Source organism: Lampetra fluviatilis, chromosome 53 (assembly GCF_964198595.1).
Source record: "Lampetra fluviatilis chromosome 53, kcLamFluv1.1, whole genome shotgun sequence".
In the NCBI taxonomy this organism is placed as follows: domain Eukaryota; kingdom Metazoa; phylum Chordata; class Hyperoartia; order Petromyzontiformes; family Petromyzontidae; genus Lampetra; species Lampetra fluviatilis.
In genome coordinates this window covers 5810608-5835557 of record NC_136327.1, presented here as the reverse complement: position 1 = coordinate 5835557, position 24950 = coordinate 5810608, and the positions used below count along the sequence as shown (strand labels likewise).

Below are 24950 nucleotides of genomic sequence, written 5' to 3'. Positions count from 1 at the left end.
GTCATGCTTTAGCGAATGCGCCAAGTTCTTTTAAGCGAAAAAACAATATATACTGAAATTATCATTTTCTTTGAAAACCCACAAGAAATCATTTTAATTCAACTCAAGCGAAACAAAAAAGACAGTAGAAATGTAATGATTCATCGACTGAAATCGATTGTAAGCACGATGCGTGCGGTGGGCTGTTCGCGCAAGAATCTGTTGGGCCACTCCACAATTTTTAGACGCAAATTTCAGCTTTGTGGGCAATCGTTCACATAATCACGGGGCGGCTTTCTATTTGGACAAAGGACGTGAACCAATTAGGGCTGTAATCCATATAGAAATCATTTGTCCACCTTTCTTGATAAAGGTAAAGACGTTCATGAATTTACACGGCGTCCGACGTGCTTGCACAAATTGACTTTTTCGTTCACGATGGTAGTTGTCAAGCCGTCGACTTATTCCACGGGTCATGTTTTCTACAGGCACAATTACCCCGAGGGCGATTTAGTCATTTGGACCACGAGGCTGCCGAATTTGTGGGACTGCCCAATTAGTTACGACCCCGTCCGAGCCAGAACTCCTCTTTTCCTTTTTGCCCACCGCAGCGAACGTGTCCCCCGGCAGGAGAGGTCGCAACCGGGTACCCGATACCCGTACCCTACCTGATACCCGGCTACCCATACCCGGCCCGGTATGGGTACGGTTACCCATTTGCGACCCTGGTGCGGCCGGGTACGGGTACGGGTAAGGAATCAAAACCCGTTTGCGACCTCTGCCCAGCAGCCGCCGAACCACAGCGGTGCACACGTTGGAAACTTGCAACACGCGTCGGAAACAGCCGAGTGGCGCGCACGCATTACGCCGTGATCACATAAACGAATCGATTTCAAATCGGCAAATCGACGAGCCGTGCTGCTGCCCACAACGACGCTCTCACCACCCCCCGCCACCCCACCACCACCACTATCTTCGGACGATTAAAGGGCAAGCCGAAACTCGCCTGCTCACATGCTCACTCACTCTCCAACTCACTCGAGATCCCAAACCAACAAGAGACATCACCCCCCTCCCGCATTGCTGTGTCCTCGAAATAACTCTGGTGGATAAAGCGTGGTGTCCCGCATATAACAGCGTTGATCGGGAAGGAACTCTAAAAATGGGAAAAAGTTTTTTTTTTTATTAATTCGTATTTTGTACTCCCAAAGAGCTCGGTAGTGCGACCAAAAGTCAGTCTTGTCATCTCGCCGTGTCCCCACGCGGCGCTGAAACGTCACGTGCCAGAGCTGTCCCCACTTCCGTGACTGTCCTGCGCAATGTCTGCCGTCGTGTTGAATTCTGTGTTCCAGAAGTGGTGGTTGTCAATGGTGGGTTTGTTTGTTTTTACTTTCATTCATAAAGCTAACAGTATTCTTACTTTCATAATAGCAGAAAGGCCGCGCAAATAACATCGCACGCTGTAAACTGCCTAAATTTGGCCTTTGTGAGCGAATGTGGGTTTTCGTAAAGGAGGTGGCAGAGGCGCACACACCCGCCCGCCGCTATTTCGAGGACACGTGGCACCCCAATCGTCACTGCGCGCAGCCTGAAACGAGTGCGATCGATCAGCGAGCTTCCACGAGATATTGTTCCCCCGCCCCCCCACCACCACTCCCTCCCATCCTCATGACCCGGATTCGCCTCCTGCTCCTCCTCCTCCCATCACCGCTTCCGCTGTCGTCATTATCGTCATCATCATCTTCGTCGCCACCCTCGTCGCTGGCTCAGAGCTTGCGATGCACTGGCTGCTTGAGGCAGAGCTCCGAGCCGGCCGAGATGATGGGCAGCTGGTTGTCGCGATGGAAGCTGATGAGATGATTGACGCTGTCGAACTTGCGGTCCTTGGTGCGCACCTGCGGATAGCGGGAGAAGGGGTTAGAGGTTAGAGCGGGTTCAGGTTGGGGTTTTGGTTGACTTAGTTGTTAGTAGCTTGGGGTTAGGGTTAGAGTTTTGGTTTGATGTTAGAGTGGGTTAAGGTTGGGGTTTGGTTGACTTAGTTGTTAGTAGCTTGGGGTTAGGGTTAGAGTTTTGGTTTGATGTTAGAGTGGGTTAAGGTTTTGGTTATGCTTGCGTTTTTGCTTTGAGTTAAGGTTGTGGTTTGTGATTGGATTAGGATTTGGGTTAGAGTTAGGGTTTACGTTCAGGGTCAGGCTTAGCATTCGCGTTGGGTTAGGTACTAGGGGTTTTAATAGTTTAAGGTAGGAGTTAGGGTTAGTGTGTGTGGTGACTGCACACTATGCCACCGCTGAACACCGTACCGGTCACCACTCAGTCTGTAGCTATGACAAAGTGCAGCGGTTGTGGCACGGTGTCATTTTCCCACGGGCAGAACGCACAGCCTTGGCAAGGTACGGGGCGGCCGTGGCAGAATGTGTAGCACACAGCACGGCGTGTAGCCTTGGCACGTTGCATCGCTGTGTCGCAGAGTGCGGCCGTCCGTAGCGCAACGCAAGCTTGTGGCGCACACGAGCCACGGCACAATGCGTAGCGGCGGCAGTGTGCGCGGCTCTGGCACGATCGCCCAAACGGTGACATGACACCGCGTGGCGCAAGGCACGGTGCGTGTTTGCGGCACGCCATTGCGTCTCTGCGACACAATGCGTAGCACTTTGCCACACTGTGCGGCACGGACGCAAGACACCGGCTCCGGTACAATCGTCCCACAGTGTCACAGAGACAACGGTTGTGCTTCGTACGGTGCTAAAGAAGTTCAACAAATAATCTAGATTTGAAGCTTTCGTGACTGCAGGAATCCATACTCTTTGGTTCTTTCGGTAAAGTCACGTAGGTAGAAAATAAAAAAAATCACGACGTTTCGGGCGCAACACAAGCGTCCGTCATCATATAGTTTCTGTTCTTCTATAACGCCACGTGTTTTCATCATGCAAATTGGACATAATGCGATGCCGCTGGGTGCTTCTAAATGCTGCCCACGCGCCCTCACAGTCTTTGTCCGGCCTGCATACGCATCTCATATCGCGGACTGTGCTTTACCCAACATTACACGTTACTTAAAATAACGCGGCGTTCTTCAGGGACGCAACTACCGCATCATAGGAGGAGTGACTGCACACATGCACGTGACCTTGCCACAGACGCACACGCGCCACGCCGCGTCGCTCACCACGCCCTCGGGGTCGACGAGCAGCAGGTGCTTGGGCCGACCGCCCTGCATGCCGGTCAGGACGTACTGGCCCGGCGTGGAACCGCTCTCCCGCACCAGGAAGTCGCCATCGCGGCTCAGCAGCTTCTCGGCATCGCCGCGACTCACGCGGCCGTGGAACCACGGCTCTCCCCGCAGCCGCTCCGAGGACAGCCCCCCTGGGGCCGGGGGGGTAGGGGTGGACGGGGCGGAGTGAGACGATGGTGGGGGGTGCGACGTCGATGACGTCATGCGCGTTACGAAGCGCGTCTTTCGCCGCCATTGTTGTTTTTACATGGGGGTTGAACGTACGGCAAAAAGTCATTTACACCATTGGAACCTCATTTGCCAGTAAAAAACATGATAATTGGTTTTTTACCCTTGTATCTGGCAACAAAACTGACGCCTTTTTTTTACAAGGAGTCTTTTGGCGTCAACTGGTCCAACACCATGTGAGACTAGGCTCTAAGGAAAGCTGTCTCGGGTGTGGACCAATCAACTTCAAGGACAGTGCATACATTATCAGAGTTATGTTTTTGGTTTGCATTATGACTGCAGGTATTGTGGTCTATGCAAACATGACTCCTTGTAAAAAAATGTGTCAGTTTTGTTGCCAGATAGAAGGGTAAAAAACCAATTATCGTACGGCAAGTCCTCGCTTGACGCGCGGTGTTCGCACTATTACCGCGTTCTTGCTACGACGCGGTTCTTGCAAGACGGAATACTTTTCTTACATTGCGGAACGCGCGCCCCGTTATAACGAGGAACTCGCGCCCCCCATCATAACGCGGTTTCTGAGTGGTCGACGACTAACTAACTTTCTTGGGCTGCTCGGCTTGAGCAGAATGATACGGTACGCAGAAGAATAAAGCACGGGGCGACTTTCCCTCATCTCAATTCTCTGTTCCACCACGGGATGACTGCAGGCTGATGTTCTAGTGCAAATGCGATTCAAAAGTAGCGTTGTTTTTATTTATTTACGCCCCGTAATGTGCATTCATCAAGGAGTACTTCGCTTAAAGCGGCACTCGTCAGGAGCGCATCGGCCGCGTTCAACAACGAATCCCCGTCACCTCCGTCCATGTCGCTCGTGTTGACGTAGCTCGGGTCCTCTGTGGCCTCCATGCGGGCCCCAGGCCGCATTCCTCCACTGCCGTCTGAAGGAAACAAGAAAACAAAAATGCATTGTAAGGAAGGACGTTATTAACCAGGTAAAGCCTTCCCTCCTACCTGCCTATGTCAGCTGTTATTTCCGACTCTCTGTGTCTCTCTCTATGCCTCTCTCTTAGATCTCTCATGCTCACATGTCCTTTGCATTGCACTCTCTCTTGCCTTTGGATTGCGGTCCCATGCCCTTTGGATTGCACTCTCATGCTCACAGGTCCTTTTGATTGCACCCGTTGGGTTGCACCAGAGGTCGCAACCGGGTACCCAATACCCGTACCCTACCCGATACCCGTACCCGGCCGGGTACGGGTACCCGTTTGCGACCCTGGTGCGGCCGTGTACGGGTACGGGTAGGCCGTGAGTCACTGGTGAGTAACCGTTTGTCACTCATTTCCCAACGTCTTGTCTCTTCTCACAATTCAAGTGCCTAGAATCAACCCACCCGCGCCTGCAACATGGCTTCATCCCAGAGGTAGCAATCAGGCACCCGATACCCGTACCCTACCCGTACCCGGCCAGGTACGGGTAGGGTACGGCCGGGTACGGGTAAGGAATCAAAACCCGTTTGCGACCTCTGGGTTGCACTCCCTCGTCTAGGAGGCCGCTCTCCTAGCGTAGTCACATGCTAATTCTCTCACATTAACAACACGCTAATATCTCACATTAACATCATGCTAATCTCCTCATATTAACATCATGCTAATCTCTCACATTAACATCATGCTAATCCCTCACATTAACATAGCCACTTCCGTGCCCTCTAATCTCTCACATTAACATCATGCCAATCCCTCACATTAACATCATGCTAATCTCTCACATTAACATCATGCTAATCTCTCACATTAACATCATGCTAATCCCTCACATTAACACCACGCTAATCTCTCACATTAACATCATGCTAATCTCTCACATTAACATCATGCTAATCTCTCACATTAACATCATGCTAATCTCTCACATTAACATTATGCTAATCCCTCACATTAACATCATGCTAATCTCTCACATTAACAACATGCCAATCCCTCACATTAACATCATGCTAATCTCTCACATTAACATCATGCTAATCCCTCACATTAACATCATGCTAATCTCTCACATCAACATTATGCTAATCCCTCACATTAACATCATGCTAATCTCTCACATTAACATCATGCTAATCCCTCACATTAACATCATGCTAATCTCTCACATTAACATCATGCTAATCTCTCACATTAACATCATGCTAATCTCTCACATTAACATCATGCTAATCTCTCACATTAACATCATGCTAATCTCTCACATTAACAACATGCCAATCCCTCACATTAACATCATGCTAATCTCTCACATTAACACCATGCTAATCTCTCACATTAACATCATGCTAATCTCTCACATTAACATCATGATCATTTCTCACATTAACATCACCAGCCCCGGCCACTTTTTTTATGACCCTTGGGCTACACCCATTTCAAACCTTTTAAAACAGTCTGCCTCAGCAGCAGACTATGCTTTCCCACCTGATGACGGACGCTTGTGTTGCGCCCGAAACGTCGTGATTTATTTTATTTTATACCTACGTGACTTTACCGAAAGAACCAGAGAGTATGCATTGTAAGGGTTAACATCGAGTTCACATCCAATCGGTGGTCGCTCCTGCGAGGTCACGACTGGTTACACGGTTATTTTCGTTGGCCTCGGTCGCCATCTGTTTGAGCCCTAGCGTGTGCCCTACCCAAATCAAATTTACGTCACGAGTTATACAACTCTTTGTCAGAAGCGACCTGGCCACAAATGATAACTCAACAAAGTGGCTTATCGTCACGTGGAAATCTATGTCAGCCAAATACTGGAATGTGACGTTGATTCTAAATGTGGAGGGAAAAACCGGAGGACGCGGAGAAAAATCCACGCGACCACGGGGACAACATGAAACCTCCAAATATACAAACATCGTCAGGGTCAGGATCGAACCCACGCACTCCTGTATACCAGGCGAGGCATTTAACCTCTCGCCACCGTGGCGACGATGTCTCTAACGCGTGCGTTCCCTAATCCACGTGTTCCTCTTCCTCACAGAAGCTGCTATAGATGCCGCGATGTCACTCAAAGAGGAGGCAGGCAATATTGCGTGCCCGTGGCATTCACGGTCAAATTGTGCCAAATCTAAAAAATTACACCGCAAAAACGCATCGCAATCGTCACCCCCCCTCCGCCCTCCTCCCCCTCCCAACTGCGAAGGCTTGGCAAGACCCTCCTACAAAGGAGTCTTGAGACTCGGGTGAGGCTTTGCTGGGCAAGCAAGCGTAGTGATGACAACACGATGGCCATGAGCCTTATGCAGATTGCTCGCTGTGTGCACTACCGGCTGCACTCGATGACTGCCTCTGGTAGCTCGCGTTGCTGTCGTACACAGACTTCCCCGCCGCCGTCCCGTTCTCGCCTCTTGTTGCCTGCGCGCACAAACACACGCACGCACGCGCACACAAACACACACAAACACACAAGCGCACACAAACACACACGCGCACACAAACACACACAAACACACACACACACACGCGCACACACACACACACAAACACACACAAACACACACAAACACACACAAACACACACAAACACACACAACACACACACGCGCACACAAACACACACAAACACACACACACACAAACACACACAAACACACACGCGCACACAAACACACACACGCGCACACGCGCACACAAACACACACAAACACACACAAACACACACAAACACACACAAACACACACATGCACACACAAACACACACACGCGCACACAAACACACACAAACACACACACGCGCACACAAACACACACAAACACACACATGCGCACACACAGCGAAGGGTCAGCGCAATCCGCCACAGCGCAAAATGATTAGTTGATGAAAATATTCTTAGGCTCACAATGCGTACACACACACACACACCACGCCCGGCCACCTTTGTCTGCCCAGTGGCAATGTTTGCACACTGCACCATTTACTCATTTTAGGCTGAGTCGACCTAGGGGAGGCCCAGGACCGGTTCAGATAATCGTTACTGGTTTTGGTCGTGAGCAGGAATCCAATTCGGGTCGCGTTAACAGAGCGTTAACAGGTGTACTACCGCTACCCACACACGCACCCCACACACCGCACACGCACACCATATGCACACCGCACACACACCGCACAGCCGCTGACCATGGACGATTGCGGAGGCCGCTGTGGTCGCGCCCCGGCCCACGCAGCGCCCCCCGCTCCTGCCCCGCCCCCTCCGGCCCCCTCCAGCGTGCGTGCGTCCACCAGCCCCCCAGGGGGGGGCTCCTTGGCGGGGAGGTCATTGTAGTACTCGTGGTCACGCCCCGTGGCTCTGGACACCTCCTCCTCGTCCTCCTCTCTCTCCGTCGCACCATCGCCGCCCTCCGGCCTGACGAGAGGCAACAAAAGGCAAAGATCCCCCCCCGTGTAGCCTTAGCAGGCTGTTGGGGCAAGTGCTGTTATAGCGTGTAGTGTCTATGAAGGCCGACACAGCACACGAGGGGGTGGGTGGCCAGCACCACGCCCGGCTGCCTTTGTCTCCCCAGTGGCGATGTTTACACATCGCACCAGGTACTCATTTGAGGCCTAGTCTACTTGGAGGATGCCAAAAAACCTTTGTTTTGGGCAAGGCATCGAAACAAAAAACAACAACCAGAATCCAAAACCGAGGTTGCAGGCAGGCTTGGCTGCACGTGGGAGGCTGCACATCGCGGTTGAGGTATGCATGGAAGTACAAAGAGCTTCTTTCCCAACGTACATAACCAACCGTGCTAACCGGAGGTGCCGGGGTCTGGTTAGGAAGGGGCTGAGGTGTGGGTTACCTGGAGTGTGGGATGGCGGTGGCGGCGGCGGTGGCGGTGGCAGCAACGGCCGCGGGCCGTGCGGGACTCTTGAGGTACTGCTTGAACCTCTGCTCGAAGGCCTGCCCGATGGTGCAGATCACGTCCTGCGCCAGCCCTTCCAGACACTCGAGTACGTGGCACGCTGCCCGGAGAGAGAGAGAGTGAGCGAGTGAGTGATCGAGAGAGTGCGCGAGAGAGTGAGCGAGAGAGTGAGCGAGAGAGTGAGAGGTGGGGGTTTTACATAAAGCTAAGTTTAAAAATGTAAATTTTTTTTTTTTTTTACGAAATGATGAACGAAGCAAAGTGCCGAATATACCGAGCATCTTCTTGTTTCCACTGATCGTAAAACAAAAAGAAGAGAGAGCGTGTGTTGTGGGCGACAGCGACATGCCGATGCCAGACAGGCGCAAGTAGGTCTTCACGGATAACATGTTACGAATGCACAATTGGAACCTGATTTGCCAGTAAAAAATATGATAATTGGTTTTTTACCCTTCTATCTGGCAACAAAACTGACACCTTTTTTACAAGGAGTCAGGTTTGCATAGACCACAATACCTGCAGTCATAATGCAAACAAAAAACATAACTCTGGTAATGTATGCACTGTCTTTGAAGTTGATTGGTCCACACCCGAGACAGCTTTCCTTAGAGCCTAGTCTCACATGGTGTTGGACCAGATGACGCCAAAAGGTGCACAACTCAAAGACAATGCACCAGCAGAGTATGTTTGCATTATGACTGCAGGTATTGTGGTCTATGCAAACATGACTCCTTGTAAAAAAGGTGTCAGTTTTGTTGCCAGATAAAAGGGTAAAAAACCAATTATCATATTTTTTTACTGGCAAATGAGGTTCCAATGGTGTAAATGCTTACCCAGAGCTCTCATATTCTGCTGATGCATTGTCTTTGAGTTGTGTGCCTTTTGGCGTCATCTAGTCCAACACCATGTGAGACTAGGCTCTAAGGAAAGCTGTCTTGGGTGTGGACCAATCAACTTCAAGGACAGTGCATATATTATCAGAGTTATGTTTTTTGTTTGCATTATGGCTGCAGGTATTTTGGTCTATGCAAACATGACTCCTTGTAAAAAAGGTGTCAGTTTTTGTTGCCAGATAAAAGGGTAAAAAAACATTTTCATGTTACGTACGATTCGTTAATTTGATTTTAGTCGAGACATTGGTGCTCATCTTCTATTTACAGCCCTGAGCCACTGGTGGAAATTCCACATTCCTAAGGTTAGGGGCGAGTCTCTCTATCGGATGTTGTCTGCTGGCTGAGTCGCCCTTGAAAAAAAACTTCTTATCTCAACGAACTCGGGAAATAGGATTCTGACTTCCTAACTTCGTATCGTCCTCTTGGTTCTTTCGGTAAAGTCACATAAAAGGGAAATAATAAAATAATAAAAATAATACATCATTAAATACAATTCTCACGACGTTTCGGCTACAATGCAAGCAGCCGTCCTCAGGTGAAGAACTGGTCTGTCGGAAAGACAGCGTCTGAATGCACACCACCAGGCTTGGCAGCGTACATTTAAGCTGGGTTAGGGGAGCAAGGGCGTTTTATGTTTTATTTTTATTATTTTATTATTTCCCTTCTACGTGACTTTACCGAAAGAATCAAGAAGATGAATCCCTGCAGTCACGAAAGCTTTCAATCGAAATTTCGTATCGTCCATTTCACAAATGTTGAGATTCCGTGAAATGAGTTTGCCAATTTAAAACTTTCGTAATTTTATTTCCGGACAAAAAAAATACATTATGAAAGAACAAACACAAGCTGTAAATAACATCCAATTTGTGTAGTTAACCGCTATAAGTACTGCACACTCCGTTTTACAGGTAACGGATGCATGAGTGAGCGAATGGTGAATGGGTGAAGAAGAGTGAATGGATGCGTGGCAAGTGAATAGCCGAGTGAAACATTAACTGCGCTGGCTCACCTCTCTGATTCACAGGATCTTTGGCCACATATGCAACGTAATCGGTCGTTTCCTATGTTGCAAAAAAACACAAACATACACAACAAGAAGGAATTATATATCTGCCCATGCTGCTACATTGGCAGTGTTGCACAAGCGGAGTTAACACTAAAACTCGGCGTACATGGCCTTGAAAGGAAAAAATATACATATATACGTAAGAGGCGAAGTACTGGGCAATGGACCTTCTTTATAGCAAACAACATTCAAAGAAAATATTTAGAAAAGTATCAAATAAGCAGTGTATTCAGGCAGTGTTATTGATGAATGCATTGAGTTTGTTTGTTAAAACAATGCAGGTATGTTCACAATAAAATATATTTTGCACAAGTCAAAAGTCAAAGTGATTTCCATTTCTAAAGAGCCCCGAGGCATTGGTGTTCATCTTCTGTGTACAGCCCCCGTAGAGCCAGCGGTGGACATTCCACATTCGTATGGCAGGGGCGAGTTTATCCAAGGAGAACCGCTGTTAAGTTCCCCGCAAAGTAGTGTTCATTTTAGCCACCGTGATGGTAACATGGGGGCTGAGAGAGTGCACAACAATAATTCTAGATTTGAAGCTTTCGTTAAAGTCACGAAGGTAAAAAACAGTTACATGCTAATTTCTTACATTAACATCAATAGACCTAGCCACTCCTTTATAACCCTTGGGCTACACCCATTGAAAACCTTTAAAACAGTCTGCATCAGCAGTAGGCCACGCTTTCCCACCTGATGACGGACGCTTGTGTTGCGCCCGAAACGTCGTGATTTAATTTAGTTGTTTTCATTAATTTTATTTTTTACCTACGTGACTTTACCGAAAAAAACAAAGAGTATGCACAACAATAAGTTCACGGAGAGACGACAGACAAATGCCATACCTGGTCTCCGCCTGAAGCGAAGGATATGGACTGCATGTGGTGGTTGGCAATGATCTGTGGGACGGGCAAAAATGGCATCTGTGAAAAAGAGCTCGACAGCTTATTGGATTCCTCCAGTCTAAATAAAGATTCTAATTCTAGAAGACACGATGATCACCATCATCCCCAATAGCTGTGCAGTGAAACTCCAAATATCCGCCACCAAAAAATCCGCATTACAAAACTCCACGAATCTTGAAATCCGCGTCCCCACGTGCAAAAACAAAGATCCCCCGTCTAGCCTTATCAGACTGTTGCGGCAAGTGCTGATAGCGAGTAGACACGTACACAAAGACAAAGATGCCCCTACAGTCTGTTAAGGCTGTTAGCGAGCACCTATAAAGGCCGGCACGGCACACGAGGGGGTGGGTGGCCAACACCACGCCCGGCCGCCTTGATCTCCCTAGTGGCGATATTTACACATCGCACCAGGTACTAATTCGAGGCTGAGTCGACCTAGGGGAGGCCTAGTACCGGTTCAGATAATCATCACCGATGTTAGCCGTGAGCGGGAATCGAACCCGGGTCGCCAGGTTTGTAGCGCAGCGCCCTAACAGCTACACTACCGCTCCCCACACGTACACACACACACACACGTACACACACACACACGTACACACACGTACACACACGTACACACACGTACGCAGACAAAGGATCCCCCATACAGCCTGAACAGACTGTTGGGGCATTTCACGAGCCACACAAATGCACACGTACGTACGCGCGCACACGCAAACACACACATGCGTATAAGAACGCACACGAACGCGCACGCACACACACCTGTTTGGTCTCGGGCGTCATGAGGTTGAGGCTGGAGATGGATATGGTGAGGATGATGTCGAGACCGGCGAACTGCAGGTTGCTCTTGCCCAGGACGTCGCCCAGCGTCTGGCTCGGGCCCTGGCCGGTGCCGGAGAACACACGCAGTGGGGATCACTTCCGCTCAGCAGAAGGCACGATCCAAAAACTACGAGGGAGAGCCATTCGTCTAAAATAATACGACCTTTTTATTTGAACATCAGAGTTGTATTTATGCTCGTTAACCCAGGAGAGCCTCGATGAGTCTCGTGACTCTGTTTCAGGACGGGTCCTGCCAAGTTTTCACCGTCGGGGGTGATGTTGCTGTGTCTGATCCCAATTGAGTAAATTTCATGTGATTCTTCAGCACTCAGAGATGCGGCCAACAGTAGTTACGTTAAATTTTGAGTTAAAGCTTTCGTGACTGCAGGGATTCATATTCTTGGTTCTTTCGGTAGAGTCACGTAGAAGGAAAATAATAAAATAATAAAAATATTAAACAATAAAAATTATCATGACGTTTCGACTACAACACAAGCAATCATCATCAGGTGTGACTTCACCGAAAGAACCAAGAATAAGTAGTTACATTGTTAAAATAAAAAAAATCGTCATTATCATTAATACCGTATTCTCCAGATGGTAAGATTCCCTTTGTTCCCCCCCATGCATTTAAAACAAAACAGTTGGGGGCAGGTGAGTTATTTTCCAGAGGGACTTATATTTCACACAACACGGTGTTACAATCTACAGAAGCAGACAAATGGGGGAACAGGAATCAACAAATAACAGCGCGTATCTCACGAGTACGGTGGTGGCAGCACGGTTGAGAGATCGGGTTTACCTTTCGTCGTCGGAAAGATCCATTTGAGCCCGGCACAGCCTCGCACACCCTGCCAATCGCCTCCCTGCGGGAATCGATGCCGACACAAACGTTCACTCACCTTCTCACTGGCTCGCTGCTCACTCTCTCACCCAACTATTCATTCAACCAACTAACCAACCACCCATTCATCCACCCATTCATTCATCCATCCCTCCATCCATGTGATCATTGATCCATCCATCACTCGATCAATTAATCTATACATCCAACCATCTGTTCATCCATTCATCTATTTATTCAACCACCAATCCGTTCATTTATTCATCCATTTGTCCATCTATCTATTAATGTATCCATCCATCTGTCCATCCATATATATAAATTCATTCATCCGTGTATATATGTATTCATTTGTCCATCCATTCATCCGTTCATTCAATTATTCGAGGACCGCAGCCTTCGTCCGGTTCGAACGCACGCCCCTGCTGACTCACCCGCCCGTTCGTCTACCCATTAGTCCAAGGAATCACCCGCTAATTTATTCATTAATTCATCCGGTCATAAACAAATAAATAATGGGCAGGCCCACGGCTTCGGCCAAGTTGCAAACCCCGGCGTCTCTCGCCTCGCATCCGCTTGCCTCGGCAAAAAAATCAATAATGCATTTACAAGCGGTAAAGCCATCCGGCCGTCTGCTGCTCGCCCCGTTAAATTATTCATGCTATGCCACCGCCTCCGCCTTCACTACCGCCACCACCACGACCGCTACCACCGCCTCCACCGTCACGACTGCCACAGCTGCTACCACTACCACACCACCTCTGCCTCCATCTCCACTACAACCACAGCCACCACCGCTACCACCACCGCCGCCTCCACTACCACCATCGCCTCCACTACCACCACAGCCGCTACCACCACCACTACCACCTCCATCTCCACGACCGCCAGAGCCGCATCAGCTACCACCACTGCCAACTACCAATTCCACCGCCACCTCCACTACCACCACCGCCTCCGCTACCAACCACCGCTGCGCCTCTTGCGACAGAGGTTTTGCTGGCCCACCGCACGTACGCACGCACAGGCCTACGCAACTCCAGAAACCGGACAGGAAGGCGATTGCCACTGTCAAAAGTCGTCTTGTCAAAGCGTCTCCCCACAGAAATTCTATGAAGACGTGAAGTCTTATGCCTGCCCGGCCTCCACATGCCTCTAGGATAGCGATGGCGAACTGGCATCTCCTGAGCCTCACGCGGCTCTGTAATCCACCACATGTGACTCTATCGAAGGGGGCGTATCACAGGACACACTATCACAGTAGCAAAGAATAATGAATGTCTCCCATGCTGTGTCGAAAACTGTCAATATATACACACACACATATATATACACTTGACTCTTTACAGAAATCATGGCTACTTTTTGGCTCTGGGTCTGTTACAGGCTGGCCGCCCCTGCTCTAGAATACAGCGCGTCCAGTGGCTGCGGGAGTCACGTGACACCACGATGCCAGGCTGGAGGGGCGGCGCAGTCGTTAGCACTTTTCTGGCCACGGCGAACATCGGTGGCTGAAAAACGAGTGGCCAAGGTTTGACCATCCCAACTCCACACCGCCCCTTTGTCACTCCACTGCTGGATGAAGCCCTTCTGAAGCAGGGTTCATCGTGGGGGGGGGGGTCGGTGATTGACCATACTTTCATCATACTACTGGTCAGTGCAGGTTGGTGATTGGGGAGAGATTAGCACGGTTGGCTACATATGGTGCGAAAGAAGTTCAACATATCATGGGACCTCCTTTGCCAGTACCAAAATATACTAATAGGGTTTTTCCCCTTTTTTTCTGGCAACAAAACTGACACCTTTTGAAAGGAATCATGTTTACATTAACCACAATACTTGCAGTCAAATGCAAACAAAAAACAATACTCTGATCATTTATGCATTGTCTTTGAAACTGATTGGTCCACAGCATAAATTATCAGAATATTGTTTTTTGTTTGCATTTGACTCCAAGTATTGTGGTTAATGTAAGCATGATTCCTTGCAAAAGGTGTCAGTTTTGTTGCCAGAAAAAAGGGGGAAACCCCTATTAGTAAGTTCAACGTACATACACAGGGGGGTGGGAGGAGCGTTCCTTAGAACCGGTTCATATATCGCTCGACACCGATATTTCCCGCGGCCGGAAATCAGTCGCAGGGTTCACAGCGCAAGCAGGAAGCAGCATCTAGGCTCGTTAATTATGGTCGACTTCCTGCACGGCGATGGGCTATTGTTCCAACGGCTAATGAGGCACCGCGCCCTGCTCAATAGACGCACGACAGATTCGGACCATCATCGATTCTTTGATTAAAAGGGGGATGAGATTCTACCAGTGGATTCTTACCTGGTCACAAGAGTCCGAGTGTTGAAATCCAGAGACCGCATCGACTTGAGAACCTCAACACAGCCCATGTACTGGAAGACCAAAACAACAAATATCAGCACATTAAATTTGGTTCTGCAATTTATTTGTCAATATTCCAGCTCTGAGAATTTTAAATATCGGTTTGACTGTCATACCAAGACAAACATCTCTCTTATTCTTGGTTCTTTCGGTAAAGTCACGTATTTCCCTTCTACGTGACTTTACCAAAAGAACCAAGAATATGAATCCCTGCAGTCATGAAAGCTTTCAATAAAAATTTAAACATCTCTCTGTAGCAGTGGAAAGCAAAGTGCTGTCCCCAAACTGTTGTGGATTAGAGGTCACTCTGGAAGGGATTTCAAAACTCGCTCTGCGATATCCACTTCAGCGGGACGCCAGAGTTCTAAACGGATGCTTCGTCTTGTGACGCGACACTGAGAATACAAATCGGGATAAAAATTTGAATCACATTTATCTTTTCGTATAATTTGAAAGTATGTGAAAAGCCTCGTTATGAATGCATCTCAAGATGCTGTGCATAAAGGAATAATGGGCGCTCTTAGCTTATGGTGGGGGAAAAAATGGAGATGCTCACCACCATCATCCCCAATACATACGGGTGAAAGTAAAAATATCCACCACCCAAAAACCTGCATTCCAAAAATCCACAAATCCTGAAATCCGCGTCCCCCCCCCAGTCAGCAACAGTCCCGTAACAAAGACAAAGATCCCCCGTATAGCCTTAACAGACTGTTGGGGAAAGGGCTGTTAGCGAGTGGCACCTATGCAGGCCGGTACAGTACACGAGGGGGTGGGTGGCCAGCACCACGCCCCGGCCGCCAGTAGAGAGACGAACTTAGGGGGGGTGCAGGAAGATGACTTCTTGACCGATCAAGAGAAGCGGATAGCTGCTGCACCGTGTTAGCTTCGATTGCAAACAGACAAGTAGCCTCAATGGGCCCTCGAGCGATTTGAACAACGCCGATGAACAAATTAAAAAGCAGGCGGGGGAAAATCGTCCAAACGCCGCACGGATCCGACAACGCAGTTCCAAAACGCATCTGTCCTCGGGTGCAATTAACTGGTGATGATGACGTAGGTTAACAATCAGAAGTTTGTTTCCCACCGAGTAAAGCCCATCGAGCTAAGAAGCTCTGTTTCCCAAGGGTGACTTTGGCTGGCAGACAACATAAAATCAGTCCACAAATAAAAGCTGCAAAAAAAACCGTAATATAGATGGCAATTACGTTGTAAAATTACACAGAGTCAGTTAACATGAGGACAAAGATGGCAGAATGCAATGTGGCCAAGAGACAAAACTTCGAGGTGGTCCCAAAAATTTGGCGCAGGTTCCAAGCCCGTACGAGATGACGTCAATCGGAGCAAGACGCGTGGCGTCACCATGCGTGTTTCACCCACACGCTGCGTGTGTGCATAAGTACGTACGGCCAACACCAGTGACAATAATCTGATACGGCTACTGGGCCTCCCCTAGGTCAACTCAGCCTCAAATGAGTACCTGGGGTACGATGTAGGGGCATTGCTACTGGGGAAACAAAGGCGGTCAGGCGTGGTGTTGGCCACCCACCCCCGCGTGTGCTAACAGCACTTGCCCCTACAGTCTGTTAAGGCTATACGGGGGATCTTTGTCTTTGTGTACGTGTGTACTCGCTAACAGCACTTGCCCCAACAATCTGATAAGGCTAGATGGGGGATCTTTGTTTTTGTACGTGGGGACGCGGATTTCAAGATTCGTGGAGTTTTGTAATGCGGATTTTTTGGTGGTGGATATTTAGAGTTTCGCTGCACAGATATTGGGGATGATGGTGATCATCGCGTCTTCTAGAATTATAATCTTTATTTAGACTGGAGGAATCCAATGTGCCGTACCAGCCTTCATAGGTGCTACTCGATAACAGAACTTGCCCCAACAGTCCATTTGTGCGTGTGTACGCGCGTGCGTGTCTCACCCGCACAGTATAGGCCACGCCAGAGCCCATGATCTGATCGTCACCATGGATCCATCCGCGTGTCGGCTTGCTGATGAAGTTGCCGTTGCTCCTCCACTCGTCGCCGGGGTCGCCCCTCCCCGCTCGCCCGCTCGTGTAGCGACTCGAGTCCTGCGGTGGTGGCGACAGACATTTTGCGAAATTCTAAGATTTGCTCAACTCGGAAAAACTAACAATTCCGTTGCTGTTGGTTTTAAACCAATAGCCCATTTCACGTTAAATTTGCAATACTCCAGCGCTAAGAATTTTACATTTCTGGTTGACTATCACACCAAGACAAACTTCTCTCTGTAGCAGTGCAAAGCAAAAGTGCTGCTGTTGCTATTGGTTTTCACCACCTATTGGTTTTCACCAATAAGCAACATCGCCCCCTACTGGCAGCCTAATGCCCACTTGCAGGCCGGTGCTGGGTACCATTTAATGCCACTCAGGGAACAGATGACACCAGAGTGTACCTGATGTTTGACCATACTTCACCATGCTTTTTAGCTCGGGATGGTGAAGGGCGGTATGGGTGGGGGGGGGCACCCGGGACCTGGTTCAGATATCGCTCGCCGCCGATGACGACGACGACGATGATGATGATGTCTCACAAGAGGCAGTGACGACAGCACCGATGTACGCACGTGTGTGCCGTACCTGCCGTAATAGGTGCCCGGTCTGTGAAAGGCTACACTGGGGGACATCTTTATCTTTGGACTTGATCAGATAACCCAACCAACTGGATGTTGTCAACATCGTCATCATCATGGACACTATAACTGTCGCATTCTAAACGGCTAACGGTTCAACTAAGGGCAAAACATTGAAGCGCATAACTTCGACCACCTGTCCTCATAGGGACATTGGATTTTTTTTTTAACACAAGTTCACTCCAGGACAAGCCAAGTCTCACCATAAAAAAAAGTTTTAAAAAAATGTAAACCCCAATTACATCTGTCAAGATCCTGGCACTGTGGACTGCTGATGCAGTGGAGAGGGAGGGGGGGGTCCCCCCAAGGCCTCGTGTTTTTTTTTTATAATCACGTTCGCAGAGCAGAGGTCCAAGACGCCAATCGACCAGCAACAGACGGCACGACCAAACGTACAAGAGAGACAAAGAGTTGACTGCGTGTCTGGAATCGAGCAGTTATGAGGAAGCTGGGCAACGAGATTACGGGGCGGGGAAGAAGCGGAGCAGTGCGGCACGGTGTTTGATTGCGGTGTGGGTGGGACTAAAGTGTGTGTGTGTGCGTGCGTGCACGATGACCACGGCAGTAGCGATAGAAGAGCGATAGGGAGGCGACTGACCCGAGTTGAGCGAGTCCCTCTACTCAAGGCCAGCACCGCAAAGGTATCAACTCAGACTCACACTCTCCCGACGCTATCAATTCCAGCAGTGGGAATCTGTCTTAACAGTAGCTCTCGCTAATCAAGTCTCCTTTGTGTTATGAAGCAACGCAAACTATTCATAGAAAAACAGACATCTCAAACGTGGGTCTCTGCGCGAGTCCGTGGCTCTCTGTGCAATTCCGTGGGTTTCCAGGCGAATCTGCCGGTCTCTACGCGAGTCCATGGGCCTCTACGTGAGTTCGTGGGTCTCTACGAGAGTATGTGGGCCTCTCGGCGAGTCCGTGGGCCTCTAGGCGTGATTCCGTGGGTCTCTACGCAAGTGTACCTGTCTCAGCCGTAGAGCGTGTTTGGCATGGGTCTCTCTGGTCCGTGAGCGCTTGTGCAGCTACACCGCTTGCACACCCAATAGCCACGCCACCGAGCGACCGCAAATCTCAAATGAAACACTGCAGTAGCAGCAGCAGCAGCAAAAACCTGCCAGCGTCGGTAGTTTCGTCGACAATGGCTTGAAAACATTTTGTAATCACTTTCAGATTTTCGATGCGAGTTCAGAGGAAGGCGCCCTGCGGACGTGGGAAGCAGTGGGGACGTGGGATGGGCCTCTTCCTCAAACGAGCACGATGCCAATTTATCGCAGAGGTTTTCTCGGCCGTTTGTCAATCGCAGTGCGGCGAGCATGGCCGGGTTCCGCCCAGAGGTCGCAACCGGGTACCCGATACCCGTACCCTACCCGATACCCGGCTACCCGTACCCGGCCGGGTACGGGTACGGGTACCCGTTTGCGACCCTGGTGCGGCTGGGTACGGGTACGGGTAGACCGTGAGTCACTGGTGAGTAACCGTTTGCCACTCATTTCCCAACGTCTTGTCTCTTCTCACAATTCAAGTTCCTAGAATCAACCCACCCGCGCCTGCAACATGGCTTCATCCCAGAGGTCGCAATCAGGTACCCGATACCCGTACGGCCGGGTACGGGTACGGGTACCCGTTTGCGACCCTGGTGCGGCCGGGTACGGGTATGGGTAAGGAATCAAAACCCATTTGCGACCTCTGGTTCCGCCACGCACTTCTTCCCTCCGTCTTTCGCCGCGCACTACCGCTGGGCATCTTCAAGAGCCGACGGCGGCAACCCACACGGCCGCAAAAAGGGGGTGGTGGAGACCTGTGCCGCTTTAATGCAAGGGGCAACATTGTTTTTAAATGTTGGCTCATGCTTTACCAGGTCAAAGGGTGAAGCACTGCACAAGAATGTTTCACACCACTCTATTAGGTTGGAATGTTGGGTTATTACCTGTGTATTTCATTTGTTTTTTCAGTATTTTTTTATTATTATCGTCATCATCATCAGCTACGATCAATCCACTCTCAACGATGCTGCCGTGTAATAATAACAAAAGCCCCCATTCGCCACAAAGTTGCGGTGATGTCAACATGGCTTGTGCCAGGCTAGGTGCACTTTGTGCGCCATCACGTGAAGTGTGGAAGGCTCGCTGCTGGCAGGAAGTCACATGACACTCAGGGGTTATGGGTCAACTGACCGAGATGACAGACAGATGACAGATGTAATAATCAATGTAATAATCCACCTAGTACGGGCACACAAACAAATCTCACCACTCCATGAACATTAAAATGGCTTTAGTCACTTCCTGTCACTTTTCTATAAGGTCGGTGCACACTGATTGTATTTAACACATTGAAGGACTCTTTCTAGAGGCGATAGAATATCTCAAATGTTCTTTATATAATATAAGCAGCCTAAGTAAAATTCGGAATTGACGCTGCACAAACCCAGTCACGGTGTAAAAAATCCGCTGCTATTTTCGCCGAGGTGAAGAGTTTGGTGTTGAGGAATCCCATGTCAGACTCCCGCCGATACCCGCAGCAGCAGCGTTGCAAATGCTTAAGAGAATAAACACGCAACGCACCGGCTAACCTTTAAGACGGTCAAAATTGTACAAGAGCAAAGAACGTCGACAACTTTACACGTGCCTTCTCGCGTAGGAGCAATGCACGAGTGTGACACATTGCACCCTTTTCTGCGAGCTCTTCCGACCTCGTGGGTTTGCCCTCGCATAACCTTTCGATGGACAGGCTTGGCAAGATGTCTCTGGTGCGGGACCCCGAGTGGAGGTTTGGTCCCAAAGGCCTCTCGGTTGGAACCGAGCAGGCAGAGCATGCTGGAGACAAGAAAGAGGGCTTTGGGCCAAATCCTCCACTTATTGGTTGCGACCAGGGACCTCCTTGTCAAGCCTGTCCGTCAAAACATCACGCACCTCCGATTAGCACGGGTTGCTACGTACGGTGCGAAAGAAGTTCAACATACATTCAAACTACTACACACTACACTACTATACAATATACAATACACCGTACACGACGCTAGAACATACACTACTACACACTACATTACTCTACACTACACTGTACACTACTATACACTATACTACTGAGAACTCATTTCTGTAGAACTGCTCTTTGTGCTTAGTTTGTCCTTCCCCCGCACCTCCGATTAGCACAGTTGGCTACGTACGGCGCGAAAGAAGTTCAACATACAAAGAAGTTTGGAGAGCTCACAACGAAGGGTGAGTGGGGCCACAAGACGACCAAGTCATCCCACAACGGCCAAAACACGCTTATTGTCTTGCCGTGGTCTGGGACTGCTGTTGTTGTTGTTTTGCTGCCTTGCCACCAGGCCTTGCATTTAGTGTAGAACAATCAGCAGGAATGTATGTACTTAAGCAATTTGTATTTACATTATTTGTTGTTATTTACTTATTGAGAGCGAATTGCTTACCTTTCTCTCTACTTTGCACTCCTATTGTTGCGTATAGTATTGTTTGCAACTTGCTACAGGATATCTGTGCAAAAAGAGCTTCCGTAGGCTCATCAGACTCCTCCTCCTCCTCCAGTCTAAATAAACATTCCGATTCCGATTTAAAAAAACGGTTGCAAAGCGCCCGGAACGTTACTAGACGTCTCTCGGCGCAGTGCGTGACTCTCATTGCCAAGGGGGGGTCACCTTGCTGGCGCTTCCACCGCCGCCGCCAGCGCCGCCTCCGCCGCCCGAGGAGGGGGCCGGAGGCACGGGCGCGCGCGACGGCGACGCGCAGCCATCCCTCGCGGGGCCCTCACAGCTCATCCGGGAGATGGTGGCCAACTCCCGCACCAGCGAGCGCAGGCCCAGGCGGCCGCGGCTAAGCCCTCGCATCCGCGGCAGGAACGCGCAGAGCGTCGTGGTCTCCTCCTCTTCCTCCTGCCGCCTCTCGGCATCGCGGTCCTCCTCCCCCTCTGGGTCGTTGTCCTCGCTGACATCGTCATCCTCCTCCCCCTCTTCGTCCTCTCCGTCGCCAAAGCCGCCGCCGACGCCGACGGCGCCGGGCGGCGCGTCGCCCGGCGCGGTGGGAGCGAACGCGAGCCGGGAGTCGGAGTCCGAGAGATGGCGCCGACGTTGCCGCCTCCACAATCGCGGGGTTCCGTCCGAGCCGGTCCTGCTCGGCGCCGGGGGCGGCTGCTCCGCCGGCGAGGGCAGCGGCAGCAGCCGGTCGCACGATCGCGCCGACCACCTGTCCGCGTCGTCCGGCGGCGGGCTGCCAGCGGTGGCGCGCGCCGGATGTTCCGGCGCGGATTCTGGCGAGGCGTCACCGGAGTCCGACTCGCGTATGCGCATGTACTTGGGTCGGGAGATCATGCCGACAGGCGGGTCGCCTTGCGAGCGTTGACCGAGGGTTTTACCGCCGCTACCGTCGCTACCGGCACCGCCGCCGCCTCCGCTATTGCTGTGACGGTCGCCCTCATGTCCTGAAGGCCCCTGAACTCAGAACGGATCCAGCGCGGGGCGTGCCGGCGAAACGGGACGGTGGTCGGGAGGTCGCCATTTCCTCGCCAGTGTCCCGTGCCAGGGCGGTCTGTTTGGCTTCGGATGTTCGCTGCTGGCGTTTTCCCCACCGTTCTACTCGAGAGAAAACCACAAACACCTTATTTGTCCCTAGGGTCTGAGACGGCCCGAGTCCCAGGTCTACAGCTTCGTACACCCGCTTGGAAGTGCAACGAGAGGTTTTCTGGATTTTTCTCAACTTGATGGAATTAGAAGAGCTTCAACATTACACCAACGTTACTGGTTTTTTTACGAGCGTTCTTGGCGGAACGAAACTAATTCGTACTTTTATTTTGTTTACCGGCATGAGTCTGCGTTGCGCATTAAGCTGGGCGGGACAGCCAAAGTCAACACTTCTCTCCTAACAATTGGCATTGCGCTTCATTAGTGTTCCCGTTTGGTTTTTCTCTCTCCCAAGGCCGGCTAACGGCCTTCAATCAAAAAGCGCTGAACGCAGCCGATTAATTTTTTTAACGAGCGTCCTGTTTAAAGCAGTGACTTTAACAAAGTCCTTAGAAGACGGCAAAACAGAGTTTCTATTGTGTTCCCCCCCCCCCGCGCCGTTGCACGATTAGTCAGATTTACCAACCGCCTGATACCTGCAAATTTCCGCGTAGAAGCTCGATTCAACTCCCGCGCGCTCACTCAGCGTTTTCGTGGTCGGCGGCGTGTTGACGCGGGCTTGACGGACGACGATGACAAATTATTTTGCCCGTCTCTCTCTCTTCTCTCTTGTTGCAGCCGTCGTCCCAATAACACCCCATGCGTTTTCGAGCTCCACACAGCCGGTGGGTGCAGAGAAGTCGAGCGCAAAAAAAATATAAAGGCCAGAGCGACGGATGCGTTTTTTTTAAAGGAGCGCGGTACCACGAAACAGTTCCCGAGAGGTCTTAATGGAAGGAGTAAATTGCTTCCGTTCTCTCTGCTGCTTTCCACTTACTCTCTCTCGGTTTCTCTCTCCCTCAGTCTCCCTCCTCCCTCTCCTCTCTCTCTCTCCTTCCCCCTGTAGCTTTTCTCTTCTTTGCACTCTTGCCCAGCGCTCCCTCCCCCCACCCACCCACCCTCGAGCTCCGTTTGCCGCTCCTCCTCTGGCCCTTGTTCTTGTCTCTGCTCTCCCTTTCGCTCCGTCTATCTCACACGCTCGCCCGGCCGCTCGCTCGCGCGCGCTCCGTCACTCGCTCACTCTCCCCCTTGGCCCACGCATGCCCACGCTCGCCGAGAGAAAGACTCGCACAATATTCACCCCCCACCTCCCTCTCCTGTCCTCTCGCACTCCACTCCGACAAAAAAACCCAATCCAAGCCCTGGGTCTCCTCCTCTTCTCCCCCCCACCACCAATCCCCCCACCCAACCCCCACACCCTATCCTAGCCGGCAACCACCTCACCCACCCACCCACCCTGGCCACAACTCCTTGCACCAGCCCACGCTCAGTCTCCCCTCTCTCCACCAACCACCTTCGTTGCTCACTCTCAGTTGCCACCTCTCTCTCCCGGGTAGGCACCAGGATCAGACCCCATTCTCCACTCCTGCCCTCCGTGTCCACCACAATGGGATCATTCAGGAGTAGCTTCCTCCCCCACCACCGCCACCGCTCGAGTAAGTAAAACCCGAGTTCACGGACGGCCAGGATGTCTCCGCGCCTCCCCGTCATCCTGCCCTCCCAGCGGCGCAGCAACGTACAACACGATGGGAAGCTGCCACCCCAACCTGCACCCCGCCCCCCACACAACCACCCCCCTCACACCTCCTTCTCTGCGCGCCCAGCCCCCCAGCTTTCCCGGCCACCACCACCACCGTCGCCCCCCCCTCCACCCACCCACCGGCCATCATTCCACCCGGGCCAGCACCGCACGCACAAACCCCGCTTGCCGCCTTCTTCACAAAATCTTTACATCCGCCGCATCGTTCTCTCGCCATGGCCGACACAAAGGCACTGTGTGTTTCTGCCGGTTGTTTTTTCCCCCCCTTTGCTTTGGGATTGAAGGGGCTGGGGGTGGATTTGTGATATTTTTTTTTCTTCGGTTTTTGCTTTTCAGCACAGATGTCCCTTGATTTTTATTATTATTTAGGAACAACGCAGCTTTCTGTTTTTCTGTTTTTGTCTTGATCCCCCCTCCCCACCACGACCCCCAACCACTGCATTTGCATCGCACCGTTACAACCAACAAGGATGTAAAGGCGCATCGGCTCGCAAAAGGTAAAGGTGCAGCCCTGAAAGTGCCTGCTCACGCCACTGCTGGCCCAAGGGCCTCCACCAGATGGGAGCTCTGGAGCACCCCTCGAGAGAGAGGGCATTTTGACCCCCTCTTTCACGCAGGCCAGACTTCTCGGAAGAGGTGGGAGTAACCACACTTTACCCCACCACATGCAACCTCCTGATCGACTTCCCGTGGATCAACACATTGATACCGCTGCGTGGACAGAGGCGGTGATTTAAGAAACTTGCACCCGTTGATTCAGCTGCAATGCAGGGAGATCTCTAACCAGCGACCTCTGGATTGAAAAATACAGTGTGATAACCGTTACCACCACGGCAGCTTCCCATCGTAGATTACCATCGATAATTCTTAAACAAGGGA

The 24950-nt window shown here is 50.7% G+C and overlaps 1 protein-coding gene across 1 annotated transcript; it reads right to left on the bottom strand.

Annotated features, from left to right (window-relative positions):
• Positions 1-58: 58 nt before the first annotated feature.
• LOC144949319 (SHC-transforming protein 1-like) lies at positions 59-23393 on the bottom strand. The gene is made up of 13 exons (XM_078879277.1): positions 21515-23393; positions 17123-17272; positions 15132-15202; positions 12764-12827; positions 11902-12021; positions 11077-11130; positions 10175-10226; positions 8210-8372; positions 7551-7776; positions 6699-6786; positions 4237-4320; positions 3146-3342; positions 59-1874 (listed from the first exon to the last, which is right to left on the bottom strand). The coding sequence occupies exons 1-13, from the start codon at positions 22181-22183 to the stop codon at positions 1746-1748; spliced, it is 2067 nt and encodes a 688-aa protein (XP_078735403.1). The 5' UTR covers positions 22184-23393; the 3' UTR covers positions 59-1745.
• Positions 23394-24950: the final 1557 nt, after the last annotated feature.